This window comes from Babylonia areolata, chromosome 21 (genome assembly GCF_041734735.1).
Source record: "Babylonia areolata isolate BAREFJ2019XMU chromosome 21, ASM4173473v1, whole genome shotgun sequence".
NCBI lineage: Eukaryota > Metazoa > Mollusca > Gastropoda > Neogastropoda > Buccinidae > Babylonia > Babylonia areolata.
Window position 1 is genome coordinate 16,114,893 of NC_134896.1, and position 25,336 is coordinate 16,140,228.

General features: G+C 42.0%; 1 protein-coding gene across 1 annotated transcript; it reads left to right on the plus strand.

The window, feature by feature from the left end:
• Window positions 1–10,037: 10,037 nt before the first annotated feature.
• On the plus strand, window positions 10,038–23,661 carry LOC143296289 (basal body-orientation factor 1-like). The gene is made up of 11 exons (XM_076608141.1): window positions 10,038–10,184; window positions 11,421–11,537; window positions 12,789–12,933; window positions 13,737–13,925; window positions 14,410–14,490; window positions 15,652–15,722; window positions 16,240–16,453; window positions 17,984–18,255; window positions 18,681–18,791; window positions 21,493–21,654; window positions 22,224–23,661. The coding sequence occupies exons 1-11, from the start codon at window positions 10,147–10,149 to the stop codon at window positions 22,312–22,314; spliced, it is 1,491 nt and encodes a 496-aa protein (XP_076464256.1). The 5' UTR covers window positions 10,038–10,146; the 3' UTR covers window positions 22,315–23,661.
• The last annotated feature ends 1,675 nt before the right edge of the window (window positions 23,662–25,336 follow it).

The window sequence follows — 25,336 nt, forward strand, 5'->3', positions numbered from 1 at the left end:
CGATGTTGCTATGGAGGTCCATTTTGGTTTGGGACTGCGTGACAAGGCTGTACTCTACGCTTCCTGTCATAATGATATCCCGGCGTTAACCAGGCCCGAGAGATACAGACACTTGCAGTGTTGGTCAGGTAATTAGAGCAACACACCCAAAGACGCATCCTTGAAGTGGATGACACTCGACTGTGTGGTCCCAGTCTCCCCATTTAAGCCCACAGCACACTCAACTCTGGGTAGGAGCCGGCCACGGGCCGAAAAACCCACCTCCGCTGGGATTCGAACCCGCGTCCTTCCAGCCGTCAGTCCGCGACGCTAACCACTTCGCCACGGCGGCTGGTAGGGCATCCGTACCTGGCCATGATCTTCCACAGTCCCTCTCTACTCACGGTGTCGAAGGCCTTGGTGAGGTTGACATAGGTGGAGAACAGAGCAGCATTTTGCTCCTGACATTTCTCTTGCAGCTGCCTTGCAGCAAACACCATGTCGGTGGTTCCGCGCTCTTTCCGGAATCCACATTGGCTCTCAGGCAAATGACCTTGGTCAAGGTGTGCTGTGAGGCGGTTTAGTAGGATCCTGGCAAGTATCTTGCCTGCGATGGAGAGCAAGGAAATGCCCCGATGGTTATCACAGGCTTGCCGGTTCCCCTTTCGCTTGTACAAGTGAATGATAGATGCATCTTTGAAATCCTGGGGGATCATCTCTTCTTTCCACATGAGTGAGTACAGCTGATGGAGCTTCTCAGTCAGCACAGTGCCTCCATCGTTGTATACCTCTGCTGGTATGGAGTCTGAGCCAGGTGCTTTGCCACTGGATAGCAGATGGATTGCTTTCTGGGTCTCAAGAGGTGTTGGCGGATCGTCCAGTGTTTCGTTGATGGGGACTTGTGGGAGACGGTCTATGGCTTCATCATTTATGAAGGAAGGGCGATTTAAGACACTGTTGAAGTGCTCAGCCCAGCGTTCGATAATTTTCTCCTTCTCGGTGATCAAGGTATTCCCATCTGCACTGAGGAGGGGGGGATGATCCTGAGGATGTGGGGCCGTAGACTTCTTTTAAGGCATCATAGAACCTCTTCATATCGTGCCTGTCAGCATATCCCTGGATCTCATCAGCTTTGTCACTCAGCCACTTATCCTGCATCTGGCGTAACTTTTGCTGAACAGTCCTGCGGATGGCATCGTACGCATCCTTTTTTGATGTGGACTTTGGGTTGCTGAGGTAGGCTTGATGCAGACGGCGTTTCTCATCCAGAAGCTGCTTGATTTCATCACAGTTTTCATCAAACCAGTCTTTGTGCTTTCTGGTCATGGGTCCCAGGGTCTCTGAAGCTGTACTATAGATCAGCTCACGCAGGGTCCTCCAGTCAGACTCCACATTCTGGTTGTCCAGAGAGGCGGATTCCAGACGATCTTCCAGCAGCTCCACAAAGGACTGTTTGATGGTGATGTTTTTCAGCTTAGCGATGTTAAGCCGTTTTGGAGCCTTCTGGCCTTGGGGGCGTCTCTTGGGCTGGATTCGAATATTCAGCTTCGAGACTACAAGGCGATGGTCTGTCCAACACTCGGCGCCGCACATGGTCTTTGTTACACGTACATCTTGCCTATCCCTTTTCCTGACGATGACATATATATATATATGTGTGTGTGTGTGTGTGTGTGTGTGTGTGTGTGTGTGTGTGTGTGTGTGCGTGCGTGCGTGCGTGCGTGTGCGTGCGTGCGTGTGTGTGTGTGTGTGTGTACACCCGCACATTCCAATATTCCGTTGCTCCTACAGTACACATGCAAACACACACATACCTCATCCTCTACACACACACGAACACACACACACATGCGCGCGCGCACAGAGCTCTCCTGACGTGTATACTTACACGCTCGCGCACGCACACAAATACACACACACACACACACACACACACACAAATATATATATATATATATATATATACAGAGGCTGCCACACACATACACACACACACATACAGAGGCTGCCACACACAGACACACAGACACAGACACACACATACAGAGGCTGCTATTGATTGGCCGGAAGAGGGGTGGGAAAAGATCTGATGACAGGAACGTGTTGCTCAGTCTATTGAAGTTGGAAAAGCCCACATTAATTTGTATAGGTCTGTCAGACCCACGATGTATGAATAGGGGGTAAGCTCTGGATTCCTTCTTTAGCGAGTGTGGGTCTGTGAGACCCACAAAATATGGATAAGTGGGAAAATAACCAAGTACGGTGAAGGTTAAACTGATCTTTCTCATCTTAAACATTACATTTTGAAATTATACTCAATACATAAAAAGCTTGGATTTTTTTTGTAAAAGTGCATCACAAGTGAGTCTTGAAGGCCTTGCCTCTCTTGTTTCAAAATGTAATGTTTAAGATGAGAAAGATCAGTTTAAAGCAAATTAAGTCCCCTAGCATTAATTAGAGTAATTTTCCTTTTTTTACTCTCTGCACCAAAACGTTTGCAAAATAAATAAAACTTCCATGCTAGCAAAAGAAGTTCCTGTTTGAACAAAAAATGATAATAATGACTGCTCTTGTTGTTGGGTCAGAATATCAGATCAAAGTGCCAAGTTTAGAGAATACAAAAAATATGAATACAACAGTAAATGCAGTTTGCATATAATTAGGCTTCATTTTTTATTTTTTTGTGCCCATCCCAGAGTTACAATATTGTTTTAAATAAGATGACTGGAAAGAACTGAATTTTTCTTATTTTTATGCCTAATTTGGTGTCGACTGACAAAGTATTTGCAGAGAAAATGTCAATGTTAAATTTTACCACAGACACACACACACACACACACACAGACAACCGAACACCGGGTTAAAACATAGACTCACTTTGTTTACACAAGTGAGTCAATAAAAGCAGAGAGAGTAAGCGTCCGTAAGTCTAACATGAAAGGTAGAGCACGATCCTTTGCAAATCAAACAAATATCGGCATCATTTCCAAACCAACATTGCGCAAATTTCTTCAAAACGGAACAGTCTCTGTGGGCTTTTCCAAATACAATAGACTGAGCAACACACTAGGCGCCACGTTCTTGGCATCAGAGATCTTTTCCCATCCCTCTTGCGGCCAATCAGTGGCAGCCTCTGTGCGTGTATGTGTGGGTCTGTGTGTTTGAGTGCGTTTGTGCATGCGCGAGGGTGTAAGTGTACACAAGTGTCAGGAGAGTTCTGTGCACGTGCGTATGTGTGTGTGAGGGGGGGGGGGGGGGGTAGAGGATGAGGTATGTGAGTGTATGCATGCCTACACTGTGGGAGCAACGGGATATTGGAACGTGCGGGTGTGTATATATATGTATCTTTGTATATATGTGTTTGGGGGTGGGGGATATGGGCGTATGTGTGTGTGCTTGTACAAGTAAGTGTTCATCTGTGTGTGTGTGTGTGCCGTGGAAGCTGCGATACGTAGCCTAGAAATGAGTGTGTGGAGGAGGGGGGTAGAGGAGGTGCAGGGTAATGTGTGTGTGGTGTATGTGTGTGTGTTGGGGCTCATGTACGTTTATGTGTATTTGACTGTACTTTCATATCTGTGAAACTGCATGTTTGGTGCATATCTGTTATGCATGTGTGGGTGTATGTGTGAATGTGTGTCTTCATGTTTTACATTTATTTGCTTATTTATCATCATTGTTGTCATATTTATTATTATTATTACTACCTTTTTATATTATAATTATTATTTATTTATTTACTTATTTATGTACGCTTATCTATTATTTATTCATTTTTTTTCTCAAGGCCTGACTAAGCGCGTTGGGTTACGCTGCTGGTCAGGCATCTGCTTGGCAGATGTGGTGTAGCGTATATGGATTTGTCCGAACGCAGTCACGCTGACGCCTCCTTGAGCTACTGAAACTGAAACTCAGCTCCATACGCATATACTTCACTCGAAAAGCAGCAACAAATTTGTATTTTGTCAAGGCTAAACAATTGAATTTATCCTTCTCGCTGGCCGCTATCCACCGACGTACCTCTAACCTCTCCAACAAGTTCAAAAACTACTTCATCCAAAGTCATTCTAAGGTACGGAAGCCCCAGCAGTATGCACTTCTCCAGTCTTTAAAGAATTACACTTGGCACAGAATTTATGATACAATCTCATGTCTATGCTTTCGTGTGATTTCTGGTAATGCGCCTCAGTGTATTTTCTGACCTTTTAAGCAGATAAAATCATATCCATTCAATGTTTCTCAGCTCTTCCGCAGATGATAGAATCTTTTGAATTCCCAAATTCAACAGAAATAAACATGGCGGGAGAACTTTTAGTTCTTCGGTTGGTGAAACCCGGAATTCACTGCCTTTTTCAGCCCATCAGTCAAATTCACTCGCATCCATTAAAACAAGTCTATATGCATTCCTCTTCAAACTGTTTCTCATAATTATAAAGAATTCCGTTCCATATCTGTGTTCTAAGGTTCAACGTCTATTTTTTCCACGCGTTTATGTGTGTCCGCGGCGCGCACGCGTGTGTGTGTACTGGTACGCTTATATGTGTGAGTGTGTCGGGGAAGTATGGCAGAGGCTGGATATGTGTGTGCGCATCTGTGTGTAAATTGGGGGGTGGGGGGGGGGGGTGATTTATTTGTGATAATCCGTGTTTGTGTATATCATATGTGAACGATGGTGAAATGTATGTGTGTGCGCACGTCCGTGCGTGCATGCGTATGTGTATGTTTCATTGTGTGTGTTGGTGTGTGCGTAAGTGTCAGAATGTATGTGTGTGAGTGAAATCCATGCATGGTGTGTTTCCACACACTGACACATCAGGGCGTGGGCACATCAGCACGTTCCAATCCGCCCCCTTCTTTTTCTTTTCTTTTTTCTTTTTGTGTTGCCGCCCCACCATTTGCACCATTTCAGTGGCATTACTCCCACGCTGCTCATTCCGAGTCCCACACACACGGCCACACCCGGGTTCGTCTGTCAGTCCCATCGTCGGCAGTCCGCATCCGGGATCCATCGATGTTAAGTCGCCAGGCCACACACCAGAGAAGACCCTGCACTGCTGCTGAGTCACTTCAGTGGTGTTAAGTAGTGCCTGTTCTGATTTGGCGTATACTTGGGACACTATCTACTAAGCCCCCTACTGACGACAATAATGGCCAGATTTGGCGCGGAGCCAGACTGAGTGAGCGTCCCTCCCAGAGCCGCGGAGACCGCCACCACATCCCTCAAACAAAAGCTCCCCATGAATCTGCCGACACTGACTGAAGACATTGACAGGACTCACCCCAAGCGCGGATCAAAACTGAGGTCACCATATGAACAGGGCATGAAAGGACAAATAATTTAAGGAGGAGAGGGATGAACTGAAGATGAGGATGATGACGATACTGCTAGAATCGACAGTTGGAATTGCTCCAGCGCGAGAATGAGAATCTCAACAATTGAGAAGTTAGCATATGACTTTGACATATTATGTCCCTAAGACAGGACAAATGCAGACAGGCCAATTAATTTTGAGAATTTCAGTCTTTCAAAGGCATGAAAGAAGAGGAGTAGCAATCATACTAAACAAAAATCTAAAACGTTCCCACCATAAATCTAGAGAAATGGTATGCCCAACTCATGTGAGCCAGTAGGTGTGCGTCTTGAAAAACCTGACGGAATTGACAAAAGCATCGTGCTCATCAATGCCCATGTTCACCCAGGAACCTGCACAACAAAAGCGGATTGAGCTTTTTCAGAGGAAATAGAGAATGGATTTGGAGACTGTCATTATCTGTGGAGACCTTAATGCAAGATCGAAGTTATGGGACCAGCGGAACACCAACCCACAAGGACTCACACTTGAAGGAATGATTGGGGAAATTCTTCTTAGCCCATTAACAACCGCATCCCCATCTGGCCTTGGAACAAGACAAGGGGACAGTGACAGTGTGATCGACATAGCTCTAACATTTCCAAAATTAGAGCCGAAATGAATGCAGAGACGCTTCCACACCAAGGCAGTGTTCACCTCCCAGTAGTTTTCAGTTTATAGAAACTATCAGATAAACCCTGTACGTAATCCATTTCAGTATGAAATCGAAGAGACAACCATCATCGAAAAGTTAAAACGCAGAAGAAACGAAAGAACGGCGCTGAACAGGAAGCAAACCATTCAGCCCCATGGTGGAATACTGACACAGAGAGAGCCTGGACAGAAAAACATTCGGCTGTCAAACTTTGGCAAAAGAAAGAACAAAGCCTTCTCCGGACAAAGAAATTGAAACAAAAATGAAAGAAAAAACAAAACAGTTTGAAGTCATTGCTCAAGAAGCCAAAAACGACAAGTGGAAACAGTTTTGCGAGGCACTAACGTGCACAACAACAACCCCAGATATGTTAGATACTGATGGAACCAAGTTTAAGACAAATGAAGAAAAAGGATCCGTCCCGCTCAAACGGTTCATATAACAGAGTGATCAAAGAAACTTAGATGAAAAAAAAAAGAAATATGTTGAGGTGTTTAACCAAAAGCTTATTCAGTCTGGACCTGGTGATGACTTGACAATAGATGATCCAAACGAAGCAATAGCTAAATGCAAGAAAGAATCGGCTCCTGGCCCAGACAAAGTTCGCTCTTCCGACATAAAGGAGCTATCGGAAGAAAACAGAAGCAAACTTTTCCATCTGTATCAAAACAGTTTCCACAATGGACATGTGCCGGAGGACTGGACACACAGCTTCTTAAAACCCATACCAAAACGTGGAAAGGGCCATCGTCAGGTGAACAGCTAACGAATCCTAACCATGCAAAACATTGCTGAAAAGATCGTGGACACATAATAGCCAGGAAACTTGCAAGAGATCTTGAACACAGGCACATTCTCCCTTCAAATCAAAGTGGTTACAGAAAAGGTAAGTCTACATGGGAAAATGCGGCTGCTTTCGCATATGAGGTATATGAAGGATTTCAAAGAAAAGAAGAAACACTAGCAGTAGCAATCGACCTTGAAGATGCTTACAATAAAGTCCAGTTTGCGCACCTCATGGAGCTGCTACTAAGGTATGGAGTAAGTGTGACACTGACAAGAGGGATAGCAGCAGCGCTTCAGGAAAGAACCGTCGTCCTACGCCTCGGAGATTGGCCGGATGTCTGCACCTTCTAAACTTTCCATGGGACTGCCACAAGGGTGTCCGTTCTCTCCTGTCCTCTGCAACGTCTACACGAAGGGCCTTGCAGACTTAAACAACAACGGAATAGCTCGGGTGCTTACTCTTGCGGATGATGGCCTGGTCTTCAAAACTTCGAAATATGCTCAAGAACGAACTAAAGCCGTCCAGAAACAACTGAGCAATATCGCTCAACGGCGCAAGGACACAGGATCTTCCATCAATCCAGCGAAAGCCCAAACGTTGCTGTACACCCTCAACAACAAAACCGCGAGCAAATCACCACCACCTGTGTCATTTGACGGAATTTAGATCGAGAAAACCGAATGCCTACGCTACCTAGGAATACAGTTCGACAGGATGCTGACCTTCAGAAAACATACGGAAAATACCGTTCTCAAATGCAAAAAAAAAGGTCTTTCAGTCTTAAAGGCAATGGCAACTAAAGGTATCGAACAACGCCACCTCTTCCTGCTATATCAATCACTCGTTCTCAGTGTGATCGACTACGGACTTGGGCAAACAACACCGTCTCAAAGCAGCCTCCTAAAAGTAGAAAGAGTTCAAAATGAAGCTATGAGGCTGATCCTTGGAACAACAAAAGACACGCCTACGGAAACCATGCAATACCTGCTTGACTTTCCTTCAATGCAGGCCAGAAACAAGTTAGAACAGGTTAAGACCTACTCCAGAGCATTAGAAAACCCTCAAAACCCACTGCATGATGCAGTCAAGAAACCAAAAGGCAGCCGTCTAGGACGAGGAAGATCATGGATGGGGCAAGCTGAAGACACAATCCATCTAGTATGCCAATTACAAGACATGAAAGAAACAAAAGAATGGAAGGAAAACCCCGAAAACCTTAATCATCTGTTCAACACAGCCATTTCACCCACTCTAGGAAGACATTGTCTGGAATGTCTAGAGGGAAAAACTGATGCAGAAGTGAAGCTACTAATACAAGAAAACAGTAAAGAAGAGGACATCATCATATACACAGTCACCAAAGACCAATCCGGTTGGGGATTCACTGCCAAAAAAAAGAAAGAAAAACAATTGGGGAAGAGAATGCTGCCTACAAAGTCACAATCTCCAGCCCAACGATGGAAGCTGAAGCTGCGACACATGCTCTCCAGTGGCTATCATCTGTCCATATGCCTGGAAACCAACATGTCATGATTCTAACGGACTCAATGAACCTCATACAGAAAATTGAAAGTGGAATGGGAAGCCCAGAGTGGCATGAGGCAACGGCGCAACTTTCAGATTCAAAAACTTACATGGTCATACTGCCCGGGACATCAGGTGTTAAGGGAAATGAACGAGCGGACAGACTTGCTGGTAACGCAGCAACAACGAGCGGCCTACATCTAGGAAAATCGGAAATCCTTAGAAAACTTAGAGAATACCAAAAAGAACAGGTACAACACAGGCCATCACACCATCGACCGCCTCGAAGAAATAAAGGTAGAGAGAGGGAGTGACTGTAAGTCTAGCATGAAAGGCAGAGCACGATGCTTTACAAATCAAACGAATATTGACATCATTTCCAAACCAGCACTGCGCAAATTTCTTCAAAACGGAACAGAGTCTCTGTGGGCTTTTCCAAATACAACAGACTGAGCAAACTGGCATCAGAGATCTCCCCCCCCCCCTCTTGCGGCCATTCAGTGGCAGCCTCTGTGTGTGTGTGTGTGTGTGTGTGTGTGTGTGTGTGTGTGTGTGTGTGTGTGTGTGTAGTGCTCAGTTTGTGTGCGTGAGCGAGTGTGTAAGTATACACATCAGTGTCAGGAGAGCTCTGTGCACGAGCGTGTATGTGTGTGTGTGTGTGCGTGCGTGCGTGCGCGCGCGCGTGTGTGTCTGTGTGTTTGTGTGCGTGAGCGGGTGTGTACTGGTGTACACATGTTTCAGGAGAGCTCTGTGCACGTGTGTGTGTCAGTGTGTGTGTGCCGTGTGTGTGTGTGTGTGTGTGTGTGTGTGTGTGCATGTCTGTATGAAGTTGTCACTGACGGAACAACTGAACGGAATACTTTTATTTATTATTATTTTTGTTGTTGTTATTGTTATTTTTTTTTTATTTTTTTTTTTTATTTCACCTTATTTCAATTTTTTTCTCAAGGCCTGACTAAGCGCGGTGTAGCGTATATGGATTTGACCGAACGCAGTGACGCCTCCTTGCTACTGATACTGATTGGAACGTGACGTGCGGGTGTGCATACATATATATCGATATATTTGTATATGTGTGGGGGTGGGGCGTATGGTCGTATGTGTGTGTGCTTGTATAAGTAAGTGTGTGTGTGTGTGTGTCTGTGTGTGTGCCGTGGAAGCTGAGGGGGTCGTGTACATTTATGTGTATTTGTTTGTGCTTTCATATATGTGAAACTGCATGTTTGTTGCATATCTGTTATGCATGTGTGTAGTCACGAGTTGAAGGGGTGGGGGGACCGGGGGGGGGGGGGGGAGTGACTCAACTTCTCTCTCTTTCTCTCTATCCTCTCTCTCCGGTCTCACGCACGCGCGCGACATTAATATGAAAAGGCCTGAATGGTAGACTTAAAGATCTTTCAAGCATAATTATTGAAATCGTTCGTGTAGATTTTTTTTCTTTCTTTTCGTAGTTGTCTGTGTTCAAACCTCCCCTTGTACCACTCACTCTCCTCTCAGCTGTAAAGAGGGGTAACTCTAGCGGTTCGTTCGCGTCAGGTACCTTTCTTCAGCTCAGAAAAAAAAAAAAAATCTCCTCGGAATGATAAATTGGGGAGAGATTATTATGATTACACAAAGCATGCATTTAAAAACAAATTTAACAATCAAAATTTTCATAAGCCCAGATATTTTTTTCGCTGCATGTTGGCAAAGCTTTGTTGAACTTAATGTGTTATTGTGCATGGGGTACCCATAGCGACGATAATGTACAGTAATGGCTGTCGTTTGATACTCGACTAGTGGCCGAGTCGCAGCATTGTCAAACCTTTTATTTGTTACTGACTGGTTTATTTGTGGAAACATAAAAGAACAGAATGCCTAAAGGGAAGAAGGGGAAAAAGGGAAAAAAGGGGTAAGTTGAGCAAAAGACATAAAGATTTCATTATGTCTATAATGAGTCGGAAATAAAATAAACATCATGTCGGAAGTCATCCAAATGTTTTTTGTTTTTTTTCCCACTGCAGTTTAATGTCCACGCCCTCTGGAAATCTTTACTAATATCTTATGTCTAGAGGTCATGGAATGTACATTTTTATGTTATGTTGATGACACTAAGTACAAATGGTCTTTAAGAAAATATATCTGACCGTTTTTTTGTGCAGATTAAGTTTCAATCTAGAATCTTTTTTCTTCCAGTATTTTGATCAAAGTATTTCACTTAGAGGCCTGTAGTGAAAGCAACAAGACCTTAGGCCTACTCAGACGGAACCTGAAAGTAGCCTCCCAGCGCATCAAACAGCAAGCCTACCAAGCACTGGTCCGCCCAACCCTGGAGTATGCCAGCTCTGTGTGGGACCCCTATACAGAGAAGGACAATAAGAAACTTGAAGCAGTACAATGCGGGGCTGCTCGCTGGGTGACCCATCGACACAGGAAAACATCCAGCATGCAAGACATGATGGAGACTCTTCAGTGGTCCCCCCTCAAAGAGCGAAGGAGAAAGGCAAGACTGGTTAACTTTTATAAGTTCCACAGCAGCAGTCTTATCATCAACACATGCCACAAGCCCTCTCAAAATCCTTCAGCATCCATGGGGACCCGAGAATCGCACCCAGCAGCGTACCATCTCCCCAACTGCAGGACGCTGTACAGACAAAAATCTTTCTTTCCCCGAACCATAACAAACTGGAACAGCCTTCCTGCTGAGATTGCCCTCAGCCCAACCCTGGAAGGCTTCAAATCCTGAATCTGAGTCTTAATTTAATGACATTTGAAACTTTAAAAAAAAGTCTTCCCTATTGCTGCTTTGCAGTGTTTTCTCCCAGAAGAAGGAGAATTTGTGCCATACGTTGTGTGACGTATGTCACTTTGCACACATGCAGCACATATTCAACTTTCATATATGACAAGAAAAAAGTATCAGTTCTTCAACTTAGTAGCACCATTCACATGTGTAAGACAAAGCGCAAACCTGTCTTGAGTGTAAGATTGACAAACAGTCTACACCTGGAAGTAAAAGCAAATGATATTGTGGATAAAGGCTGAAACTGAAGCATGTGTTGTACAAAAATCAAATATTTGTGATTCTTATAACTCAAAGCAGAAGTTTGTGACAGATTAATTTCATTGACTTGATGTGTGGTGACAGGAAGAAGGATGGCAAGAAGACCAAGAAGCCAGAATCCGTCACAGCGATTGCTGCTGCCAACGAAAAAGTATGGGAAGCTCGTCTTGAGATATGTGATCGAGCAAAAGATGAGTACAGGTAATATGCTTGTCTGTGTACCTGACTGTGTGTTTGTCATGTATATATAATACATGTCTGTCTCTTTTCCTCTCCCTCTCTCTCACTTTGTGTGTGCTGTATACATTTATATTATATATATTTGTTTATCTGTCTGTGACTGTGTGTTTGCTATATATTCTATTTGTGTATCTGTCTTTCTCTTCCCCTCTCTCGCTTTGTGTGTGCGTTGTGTGTGTGTGTGTGTGTGTGTGTGTGTGTATATACAATTGTGGATATGTGTGCGTGTGTCTCTTCCCCTCTCTCTCACTCTGTGTGTGTGTGTGTGTTGATACAAGTGTGTGTGTGTGTGTGTGTGTGTGTGTGTGTGAGTATGTGTGTGTGGGTGTGTGTTTTCGTTAAACTTTCAGTGCCTTGTTTATTTGTATGTCTTTCTACCTGTGAATCTTTTGTTTATTCCTATAATTATGTATAGATACAGATGTACCTGATCATCTTTTTTTTGTTTCTGACTTTTTCTGCATGTCTGTCCTTGCATCACTCTGTCTGTGTATCATGTGTGTGTCTGTCCATGAAACTCTGTCCTTGTGTCATGTGTCTATCTTGGCTTGTCTCTGTCCATTTGTCTTGTGTCTGTCCTTGCATTTTTCTGTCCATGTGAATCACTCTGTCCATGTGTCACGTGTGTTTGTCCTTGCATCACTGTCCAGGTGCGATGTGTGTCTGTCCTTGCATCACTTTGTCCATGTGTCACATGTGTCTGTCCTTGCATCTCTGTCCATGTGTAACATGTCTGTGCTTGCATCACTTTGTCCATGTGTCACATGTGTCTGTCCTTGCATCACTTTGTCCATGTGCCATGCGTGTCTGTCCTTGCATCTCTTCATACATGTGTCACATATGTCTGTTCTTGCATCTCTTCTTCATGTGTCATGCATGTCTGTTCTTGCATATCTCTGTCCATGTGTCATGTGTGTCTGTCCTTGCATCAGTCTGTCCATGTGTCATGTGTGTCTGTCCCTTTATGCCTTTGTCCATGTGTCACATGTGTCTGTCCTTGCATCACTCTGTCCATGTGTCATGCATGTCTATCCTTGCGTCTCTTTGTCCATGTGCCACATGTGTCTGTCTTTGCATCACACTGTCCATGCGTCATGCGTGTCTGTCCTTGCATCTCTTCATCCATGTGTCTCGTGTCTCTGTCCTTGTGTCACATCCATGCCCCTCGTTAGCTTAAACTGTCCATGATCCGGTGCCATTCCTCTGTTCCAGAGAGAACGCTAAGAAGCTGCTGCTGGAGAATGATGCCCTCCAGACCCAGCTGATGACCACGGAGCGGGACACCATTGACGTCATCTCCTACCTGAAGAAGCAGGACCTGGAGAAGGAGGTGCAGCTGGAGCGGTTTGAGTGCCAGGTGACGTAGCAGTTGTGTTTTTACAGCTGGTGGTGTTTGGCCAGTACAACACCTGCAGCAACCCTAAGAATAAAATTGATAATTCTTGCACCACCAGTCAAGGAATGTAAACAAACCATCCTTTTTGCCACGTTATAGCACTACGCTTTTTTTTTTCTCTGCTCTGCCTCTTAATTCCTGGCATGATGCCACAGCTTACGGTACTTTCCACTCTTACTCTCTTTGTGCATAGACCTCTCTTTACTATAGTTGAATAAATGCCAGAATTGAATGAAATGAAATGTTTAAAAAACAAGTCCAACCAGTGTTCTGTCTGGATGTAATGAACAAACTGACGGGCGCAATAGCCGAGTGGTTAAAGCGTTGGCCTTTCAATCTGAGGGTCCCGGGTTTGAATCTTGGTAACCTAGTTGGTAAAGGGTGGAGATTTTTTCTGATCTCCCAGGTCAACATATGTGCAGACCTGTTTGTGCCTAAACCCCTTTCATATGTTTACGCAAAGAGAAGATCAAATACACACATTAACCATTGTGTAATCCGTGTCAGTGTTCGATGGGTTATGGAAATAAGAACATACCCAGCATGCACACCCCCAAAAACGGAGTGTGACTGCCTATATGGTGGGGTAAAAATGGTCTTACACGTAAAAGCCCTTGGTGCACATGCGAGTGAATGTGGGAGTTGCAGCCTAAGAACGAAGAAGAACAAGAAGAAGAAGAAGAAGAACAAACCTTACAACAAGATTATTGTTATTATCATTATTATCATTATCATGATTGTAATCATTATTGTTATTATCACAGGTGAAGGAGATGCAGGCCCAGCAACGGCATGACAGGGAGGCTATCGTGCAGCGCTTCAGCAAGCAGATCAGTGACCTGGAGGACAAGCTGGGGGAGAAGATGCGGGAGGTGGAGATCATGCAGGGGGAGCTCAAGATGGTCAAGGAGTTCCGGCGCAAGCGGGGCCTCATGCAGAAGGAGCTAGATGAGGTGACTGAGGGGAAAAGGATATATATTGTATACATTTTGACACTTGTTTGAGGGTGCATACATAATACCAACATGAATAGTAGCAATGATGATAATGATAATAATAATAGTAGTGATAGTTACAACAATAATAAGAAGAAGAATGATAAGAGAAAAAAGAATTAACAACAACTACTACTACTACTATATAGATGATGATGATGATGATGATAATAATGATAATAATAATAGCAATGATAATGATAATAATACAAAAAAGGAGGAAGAAGTTGATATTCATGGAATATTACAATAATCCACCTTTTCAAACAGCACAGCTTGTATGTTCCTTGTAACTTCAAAAGTACAAGCAAGCATGTTTTTATCCGGATTGTTACAGATTACAATAAACAAATAGTAGAACTCATCCCCTGCTGTAACTTCAAAAGTACAAGCGGGGATATTTTTGATGATTGGTCATTCTGCCTATATTTGACTGTTTCAGATTAAGGAGTCAATGCACAATGCCAATCGAGACCACAAGTCAACCTTAGCACGCATGGAGCAGAAGTTCTTTGAAGAAAAGGTGACTTTGGTGTCAGATGGAATGGTGGGGAAGGCATTGCATCGTGGGCAGCAATTATTGAGGGATGTCAAGTTGCCTTGTAATTGTTGATGTTTTGAGTTTGATCATGTGTGTGTGTGTTTTGTGTGTGTGTGTGTGTGTGCGCGCGCGCATGTGTGTGCATGTGTGTGGGTGTGTGTGTGCATACATATGTGTGCAGGTTGGGGGGTGGATGGTGGTGGAAGTGGTGGTGGTTTTGTGGTGTTGCTGTTGCTTTTGTTTGTTAAGCCACATGATAATTTTAGTAAGTACAGTGAGAACTTGGATGTATTTAGGTATACATGTTTGTGGGAACTCAGGAGTTTCTTTATACATAGGTTCAGTCCCAAAACTTAAGGCAATAATGCTTAAGGGAAAAAAAAGAAAAGAAAAGCAAATTTAACAAATTTAACTATTGTTCTGTGAAAAAAAAGAAAGTGAAATGTAAGTCATTTGTTTCATGGGTTTGGTTCAATAGAATAGAGATGTGTCCCCACTGACCTCTTGTGTCACTGTGTCAAATCTGTAAACCCAAAGATGGAAAAAAAATTTTAAGATATAAAAAAAAAAGAAAGAAAAAAGATATGTCCCCACCTTCCAAGTTATAAATGTTGGGAAGTTTATATAATGAAAAATCTAATATTACACTCCTGAACATAGCTGGGGTTTTTGTCCTGATTTTTAATATATAATTGATCATCTTTCATGGTAATGATTAACTTTTAAATATAATGGTTGTGGGCATGTGTTTCTCACACATATCCTTCTAAAGTCATGGCAGTGTCCATGAATATCATCTTATAAAAGTTAAGTGTCTGTTTATGTTTCCAGTGCTGTGTCTGTCCTCTGTGTCGTCAGGTGGAGATATGTGTCCACCTTAGCACGATTTTGCTCCATCCTCTTCATGATTAACAGAGTTAAAGTTGAATTTTCTTTTTCACACTAACTCGTGATTCCTACATGACTGCAGTATAAAACAGGTGAAGCTACTGGCACACTAATAGAACATCAAAGTAAGTTAATTTTAGAATTTAACTTCATGTCATAGTACAAAGCATGTCAACTATTGCGTTCTATAAAATAGTCTCATTTTTGTGATTTTTTTTTTTCCAGAGTTGTATAAATTTTTGTTGCTTGTTGTAGATGAGACTTCAGCAAGAAGCCAACCAAAAGATAGCAGAACTGGCAGAAAAAGCCCACACTGAAGCAATAGCGTGAGTGATATTGTGATGTGATTTACCTTTGTATATTCTAAGAACATAGATGGCCTAGATTCCCATATTCACTGTGAAATATCCATTGTGAAAAATATCTATTAAAACAGCTTAAAACTAAAACATGAAACAGAAACTGGAAGCAAAAACCATATCTTATTATTACAGCCACCATGTAACAGTATGGACATTCATACAAGTAATCAGAGCTGGGTTAAAAAAAAGGAAAAAAAAAAGAAAGAAGGTATTGTCTTGAAAGAAAAAACATAACTTTTTGTTTTCCATAAAAAATTTTTTGAAAACAAAAATTTAGGAGTGTATGGTTTAACAATAATTTTCACAACTGCTTGATCAAAATGCATGTGATATTTTCATTGTCTTTTATTTCTTCAAGAATTTTTTGGGGAAAAAACGCAGAAAATACAAAAAATGAAAAGTGAATGTTGTTGATACTTCACTAAAACACAAATCTGTGTTTTATTTAGGCTAACATTTCTGCTTATCTCTTCTTCATCAGAAATCTGGATGAAACCACAAAGTCTGTGTACAAGGAGAATGTGCGATTGACGGAAGCCCTGAACTATCACATGAAGGAGGCTGACCTGCTGAAGAAAGAGCGAGAGCGACTGAGCGAGGAAAATTCTGTTCTGATGGATGAGAAGTTGGCAGACACAGCTATGGTTCAGGATAAGATTGTACACACCAAACAGCAGAAAGAACTCCTTAAAGAGGTAGGCCCACATGCAAGGATGAGGTTGACATTTCTTTCAACTCACTCCGGCACAATGGGCCCCCTGATCGAGGCCCTGCTGTTTACAACTGTTTCAGATGAAGGAGCCTGATGGGGGCTTTAGAAAGTTTTGGATTGGTTGAGTGGCACCTTCTTTGCATAATGATGTTAAAAGCTTCAAATGTCTTAACTGACCTTTCCACTCTCCACTGTGACCAAGAAATGAAGAGTGTGTTGCTTTGTTCATGAGCAGGAGAGTAATTTTAATGGTGACTGTTTCATGTGAACAGTGCATGTCAACAATGGCGTCTGACCCAGTTTCTTCTCTGTCAAAAGGCAGATAACAGAATTGGATGAAGGGGCCCTGTCAGGTCAATATAACGTTCTGAATTCAGCCTGTTTCAAAATGTGCTTTCCTGGATTCTATACAAGTCATCAGTGTGTGCAAATTTCTATAAAAAAAAAATTATGGATACTTTAATCATCTCATTGGATACTTTCATCATCTCATTGAATGACAGCATAAGAAGGGAGGAAGTTTTAGATTTTGTCCCCATCTAACTCGTTATATATTACTGATCAGTTTGGAAATTTTCAATTTGGCAATTTTATTTCTTACCCATTCAAATGGGCCATCTGTGGGGAAAATCAGGGGAGCAATCTGGCAGTACTAAGTGAGTTAAGGTTTTTATTCCAAGCTATAGCCATGAGGTATTGTATCTTTCTGGAAACAAAATTTTTGATAATGCATTGTGCATAATTTTGTATTAAGTTATTAAAAAAAAAAAAAGATCTGATCAGTTTGCTTAAGTACCCAAACTTAAATAAACAACAACAAAAAAGAAGATAAACAAATCTTTATATTTATTTTCTTCCAGATGACTGGCATACAAATTATCAATTGCAATTATTTAGTCTTCATTTTACACTTAATGAAAAATATAGCCATCCAGAGGGTTTTGTATTTTATGCAATTTTGCAAGAAATGGATGTCATAATCACTTATCATGAACAGGTTGTGTAGGGTCCATTTTCAAATATCGTAACAAATGAATGACAACACTTCATGATAGCATCCAACCTATGCTCAGTCTGCTGTCTGTGTGTCGACCTGTCTGCCATCTGTCTGTTTAGCTTTGTTCTTATGTTGTTGTTTTTTGTGTATATTTTCTAATGCTTTCAGAGTTGATTGCTTAATAAAATGTTGACATATTAAAATTTAATAAAAATGTTAAACACACACACACAAAAGAAAAACCTTTCTTCAGGTGGACACAAATATCATTTGAAACCAAGCTGATTGATGATATGCTTTTTGTTTTCTTTGGTGTCAACATAAAGTACAATTTGTATTGGAAACCACATGTATTGGAGAAGGGGAAAGAAAGGAAGCTATTTTGCTATGAACTGCAAAAATTATTTTACTGGGAAAAAACCATCAATGTGTTATTTGAGTTTTTTTTCAGAACTGAGTATTTTATGTTGGTGGGGGAAATGCTGATGTTTCTTTAATAGTGCGCTTTGTTTACAGCTGCAGTCCAAAGCCAAAACATTGGAGAAGTCGCTGTGTCACATTGTCAAGGAGTTTGAAATGGAGTGCAAACTCACCACGGACAATGCTCATGTGGAGGCGGAAGCCGCCAACGTGGAGCTGGCGAAGCTGCAGCGTGTCATTGAAATGAAGACCAAGGAGATGGCCAAAGTGAAGCGCCTTGCCAAAAACATTTTGGACCAGAGGACGGACCTGGAACAGCAGTTTCTGGAGTCGCTTGAGCAGGTCAAACAGGAAATTGTTGTCACACAGTGAGTGTGCTTGTTGCTGGTTTCTCTCGTTTTACGGTTTCATTTTTAAGGAGACGTCAAAGCTTACAGACTGATCCATATACGCTACACCACATCTGCTTTTTGGCTTGCTTGTGTGAAGAATTACAGTTATGGATACAGGTATGTAAAGTGTCAAGAATCAGTTGTGTACAAATTTGATAGATGTATTTTGCTTTTCTTTGTTGCTGTTAGTGTTGTTATAGGGTCAGCTGGTATGTGTGTATGAATGTGCATGCGTGCGTGCGAGCGTGCGTGCATGTGTGCCGAATCTTGTTCAGCATTTCTTTTACTCTTTGTCATATGAACTGAGTACTGATCTTGAATGTCCCAGCAAAAAGCCATAGCAATGCAGTTGAAACAAACCACAAGGAAATAAACTCCAGATGACTATCTGTGTTTGACAGAGCTCAACAAAGGCTCAATGCTCAACACAAGATGCTCACCGACCATGTGGAGGATGGGAGCCAGACTGTGGCCATCAGTGCCAGTAAAGGGGGAAAGGCAGGCGGAGAGTTGTGAGTACACAAAATGACCTCTTTGTTAAAACATAGACAGTGCTTCACAGTTGTATTTTATTTTTGTTTGTGGGCTGTAATTCACATGTTCATTCACATGCATGAGTGGGCTTTTACATCCATGACTGTTCATACACTGCTGTTATTTAAGGCTGCCATACTCTTTTTTCAGGATTGTGCATGCTGGATATTTCATGTTTCCATTACCTACCAAATGCTAATGTGGATATTAGGATCTTTAATTTACATACAATTTTGATTTTCTGCATGCACATTCACATGAAGGGGGTTAGGACACTAGCAGGTCTGCACTGTTGACCTGGGACATTGAAAGTATCTCCACCCTTAAATCATCAGGGTCATTTACTGGAATCAAACCCAGGATTCTCAGATCGGAAGTCCAATGCTTGAACCATTTGGCTGTAGTGCCCATCAGTAGTGAGTATAAAACTCATGTGTTTATTGATACAAACAGTGGTTCCAAGTTAACAGAACAAAAACAGATTTGTTTTTTTAACCTTCGCTGGCTGTCACTTTTGACTTCACACGGAAGCTCATGTGGGTCGTTCACGACCCATACCGCTGTTGCTTTTGACTACACATGGAAGCTCATGTGGGTCGTCCTCGACCCATACCTTTTAGAGACAAAAACCTGTATATTCCTCCAAAGCTTGTGTGGGTCATGCAAGACCCATACTTTGTAAAGGGACAAAAACCTGTATATTCCTCCAAAGCTTATAACAAAATATAGAAAAGGAAAGCATATTGTAAAAACTGATTACACACACATGCACTCGCACATGCACACACAGACTCACACAAACACATACACTCAGAAGAAACACATGCTCACACATTCACACACATGCACATACACACACACACACTCACACACACGCACACACAACTGATCACACACACAAACGCATAACACCACATGCACATACATACAAACCCTACTTATGCACACACAGATAGATAGATAGATAGATAGATAGAGAGAGAGAGAGAGAGAGAGAGAGAGAGACATAGAGAGAGAGAGACAGACAGACATACAGACAGCGAGACAGAGAGTGAGAGAGAGATGACTCATAGCATCCTATACATGCACAATCAAAGATATTCAGTCACACAGGTACATGCTGTTAGAGAAAGGGATGGAAGGGGGTTATAGCTGAAGACAGGCAAAAGGGACGGGGTGGGGAGCGGGTGGGGTAGTGGGAGAGTAGTGGGGTAGTGAGGCTATTGAAAGTAAAATGTCTTTATTTTCCTTCACTAATTGCAAATAAAACTTCTGAAATCACTATTAAAAAGGTATGGGTCGTGCATGACCCACACGAGCTTTTGAGGGGTGACCACGTTTTTTTCCTCTTTAAAAAGCATGTGTCATACACGACCCACACAAGCGTCCGTGTGTAGTTAAAACGCCACCTTTAATTACTCATTAATTAATGATTTTTTTTCATTTTTTGACAAAATTTGACCTTTTAGGTGTAGGAAGCATTTCCGAAATTTTGTAGAAAAATATTAAGAATTGGTTGAGATATTTGCGTTTTTGTACCCTTCTGGGTCGTGTACGACCCACGATAGCCAGCAAAGGTTTAAACATTGATTGGTTCTTAGCTGAAAGTATATAAAATGATTAGTCTATTAACATAGACAGTGGTTCTTAGTTGCAAGTACATAAAATGATTAGTTTATTAAAACAAAGAAAAAAGTTCTTAGATGTGAGTGAAAAAAAATATTAGTTTACTAAAATGTAGACAGTGGTTCTTAGTTTTGAGTACATAAAATGATTAGTTTATTCCCATATACAGACTGTGTTCAACTGATTTGTTTTTTTCATGCATAGACTGTGGCACCTGTTTCAGCCATTAATATGTATATACATGCTGTCAAGGAGTACTTTACTATCAAAACTACATCTCAAGAATTTAAAGATTCTCCTCTTTACTGCATCTCTTACGAAAGGAAATATTATCAGAAAATTTCATGTTTTGAACATAAACATTAGAAAATAACATGCTTACAACATTATAACAGCTCATGTTGATGTCTTCTTGCAAACTGACACACCCACATTAATTATCAGTTTCATGTTTTTCAATTCAGTTATGTGTAGACGCATTTTAATTGCAGGCTCTCTGTCCTGGTTTTCTTTTCCACTGAAACGTTTGAACTTAACACAGCGCTGGGATTCAAGCCAATGCAATTCTGAAAGCAGCTCACTCCAGTGCTTAAACATTTATAATGAACTTTATTGTGCAAGAATGGAATGTAACTTTTGTGAAAATTGCCCTGGATTTGAAAAAGCTTCCAATTTTGCTTCTTTGGAGAAACTGCCCTCAGGTTATAAGTTTTTAGTTTCTGCTGGTTTTAGAAACTTTAACAGTGAAGTCAGTGGCTTGTGTAAAACTGCAACAGAACTCAAAATGGTTTAATCATAGGGGCCTCTGGTCCATTACAATGTGGGTGAAAATATGCACAAAACCATAATGGGGGTGAAAATATGCACAAGGCTTCTTCAGTAGTACAATTTTGATTTCATATTATCAACACTACTTTGCCATAAGGCTCATGCTTTGTGCACAAAATGATTACTGCTACCATTTTCATCAAATACTGATTTAAATTTAACAGCAGTGCAACAGATACTGTCACTTAGTGTAAGAATTTTATTTTTCTGGTTTGTGTTGCTCAGGTACGGGGTAGCTGGGAAGGTGGATATTGGTGACTTTACTTGGGAACAGAGAGAGCGTGTACTTCGGTACCTGTTTGCACGCATGAACACAACCCAACAGCCAGAGCAGAGCAAGAAGTCCAAGTTTCCACATCTCACCCCACTTCCATCTTCCACTGAGAGGTGGGTGTAATTGTGTGTGTGTGCGTGTGTGTGTGCGTGTGTGTGTGCATGTGTGTGTTTGAGAGATAGAGAGTGTGTATCTGTGTTCATATGTGTGTATGTGCATGTATGTACGCATATGCATTTCTCTCAAAGTCTGTTGCCTATAAAAAGTAAATTTAATTACACATACTTAACCGTGACAAGTAAAATAAGGAAGAGAAAATAATAAAATAAAATAACCCCCCAAAACAACAAGAGTAGCACACACACACACACACACACACACACACACACACACACACACACACACACACACACACACAGAGGCAAGCATGCAGAGACTGGTCAGTTGACTTTGGAATTAACAGTATTACTGGCAGGTCATAAGGTTGCTTCTTGATAACCTCCCACACCATGCATGTTTATTTTGCTTGTGGTATATTGTTTTGTTGTTGTTGTTTTTTTAGTTTACCATCTGAAGCTTATGGTGTGTGCTTTGTGACCTGACTACCCTTACAGCAGAAGCAGTTTTATGTATGGTCACTGAAAGGGGGAAAGTGATTGATGATACTGTTCCTACGTTTCAGGGGTGAGGAGCAACAGGGCAATGATTCCCTGACCTTCCTGACCCAAGCAAACCTGGATGTTGATCTTTCCATGAAAGAACAGGCCAGCTGAAAACGACAACCTGAGGTCTTTTTGATGTACACTAATTAAGGCACAGGATGTGTTTACTAAACATGTGACTGGCCTGTAGTACAACAGTCTGCCTTGTTAAGTTATTTATTATTTTCTAAATGGTTGATGCAGCTGAGCAACTGTGATATATTGAAAAGTATTGAAGATGCAGGATGGTAAATGATATTTGTCAGGAGATTAAATAGATGCTTTTTTTTCCAAATGAGTTGTTTGAACCCCATCTCTTCAACAAGTGTAGTACTAAGTTCTTGAACAGTGACTGGTATGGTAGTGTAATGGAAGGGGATGTAGAGGAAGTAGGGTAGGGTAAAGGGAACGCCAGGTAGGGCAAGGGGTGAACTGGAGCACTGCACTTGCTGAATAGGATCAAGTAATAATTCACGTATCTACCACTTTAACACTTTAAAACAGTTGGGATAGTACTCACACTTATGCCAGTACACTAATATAGTTGGTTGACAAGTCAGGCTAATCCACATCTCTGCTGGTTCAACAATCTCGCGGCAACCATCACAGGTTAAGCTGGCTGTTCATCAATTGGAGACAGTGAACAAGTCGTGACGTAATTCATGGGTAGCTGGCCGTTCATCAATTGGAGACAGTGAACAAGTCGTGACATAATTCATTGGGTAGCTGGCCGTTCATCAATTGGAGACAGTGAACAAGTCGTGACGTAATTCATGGGTAGCTGGCTGTTCATCAACTGGAGACAGTGAACAAGTCGTGACATAATTCATGGGTAGCTGGCCGTTCATCAATTGGAGACAGTGAACAAGTCGTGACGTAATTCATGGGTAATGTCAAGTTAGTATAAATATTATTTTCCACAACTTTTACATCACAGGTTACGTAGCTTTCCTTTCAAATAGGACAGAAAATAAAAAAAAGAGAAAAGAATGGAATGGAATAAATCAAATATGCCTAAACACAAAGGAAACATATGATCTTGCCACCTGTCTGTAGCATGAACTTCGACAGGGATGAAACTGAATGTTAGGAGAAAAGTCTGAAAATTAGTTTGAATTTTCTTATGGGGTGGAAGGTGTTGATTTTATAGACGAAGCTGGAGCTTTGTTTGGAGTGGGAAATGGGAGCGTGTTTGTGAATGTGGGCATGTGTTTTTGTGTGAGTGTGTTTGTGAAATTGACTCCTTTTTTTTTTCAAGCAAATTGACAATACTATATGTGATACTTGTATGACTTGCTTGAAGAAATTTAGGATGTTTTGGTCTTCATTTAAATAGTTGTGCTCCAGCTTGCTTGAAGAAAAATGTGTTGCTGAAAATTTGCACCTGTTTTATATTGTTTATTAAATGTGCATACTACATTGTTACATAAAGTGGTGTCTTTTATCCGTCTGCTTGCATGTTTGCCTCTGATGAGAGAGAGAGAGAGAGAGAGAGAGAGAGAGAGTGTGTGTGTGTGGTGTGGTTGTCAGTAATGGTGAACAGTAGTCGCCATTGCTCACCTAATGGCCGGGGATATTGTAGGGACATTGTACGGCACTCAGTTCCCCATCCCTCTCTCCATCTTTCTCACATGTCAGTAAAACATCTTGTCATGTACACTCATACTACTGGCTCAGACGACTCATCCATCAACACAACTGGGGCAACATGCGTGTGTCTCTGTGTGAGTGTGTCTGAGTGTGTGTGTGTGTGTAAAAAAAGAACAACCAATGCAAACAACAATGATCCCACCCCCTAAAAACAGATGCCTTTGAAATCAGTTCCAACAATTCATCGGTTTCTTTGTTTCATTATCAATTTACATTCAAATCATCCTCAGTGTCCCATCTTACCTTGGCAAAGCAGTGTGAATTTGCTAGCGTATGCATGTGTGTATGTGTGTGTGTGTACGCACATGCACACGTGTGAGTTTGTGTGTGTGTGTGTGTTCGTGTGTGGGTGGGAGTGGGTGGGTGTACGTTGCTCCTGTGTGTGTGCGTAAGATATAAATACACAGAGTGACAGAGACATAGACTTGAGTGAGTGTGTGAGTGAATGTGTATGTGTGTGTGTGCGTGCGCATGTACGCACATGTGAGAGAAAGAGAGAGAGAGAGAGAGAGTATATATTATGTGTGTGCGCACGTACGAGTGTGTCTGAGTATGTATACACGGATTTAGAAATAGGCAGAGATGGACCAAACGTTCACACACACACACACGTACACACGCTGCACACAGAACACTCACACAAACACACACACAGAGGCAGACGTACATAGAAAGAGCACTAAAGGGGGTGGTGCGTTTGATATGGGAAGGAAACAGAGATGGAAACCAGAGAGAGAGAAAGAATCAGAGAGAGAGAGAGAAATCCGGACGAAAATATTTCGGTCCGTTTCCCTCTAAAAAAACGCTGAGCCGAGCTGAGAGCATGGTAAGTACGTTTCACAAAGGCAGCAAACAGCGGGCCCACACAACACACGCCGCACACTGCTTGACTGCAGCATGTTTTCACCACAACTCTGAAGGCAGACGGCTGGTCAGAAGAGTACTACACATTCATCATTCCCCTACACATCTTTCATCAAGGTTAAATATCAGAAAACAGAAACCATTATCAATCAGTAATAACACAAAGTTAGTTTGTCAAAACAAAACAGCCTTGCTGTATTTCGTTTTCATTGTTTGTTTTTTTTGTTGGGTCGACACGGGGGACTATTGTGCTGACACCGTCCAAACAAAGTATTTCGGTCAGTGTTCTTTCTCTTTTCATGGCCCATCTGTCTGGAACCAACTCCCTCTGCTAATCAGGAATTCTTGTTCCAAATCTTTCAAGTATTCCATGAAAACCCCGGCACAGCTTTGTAACGTTGAACCCACCACCTCACCCGTTGGTCTCATTTTCCTCTCGCCTGTGTGTATGTGTGTATATGCGTGCGCACATCATTGCATGTGTGTGTGTGTGTGTGTGTGTGTGATCGGTTTTTACACTGGGCTCAGAGCCTAATTTTTCTTAGCACATTAAAGAGGGTGAGTGGGTGGGGAGACCCTA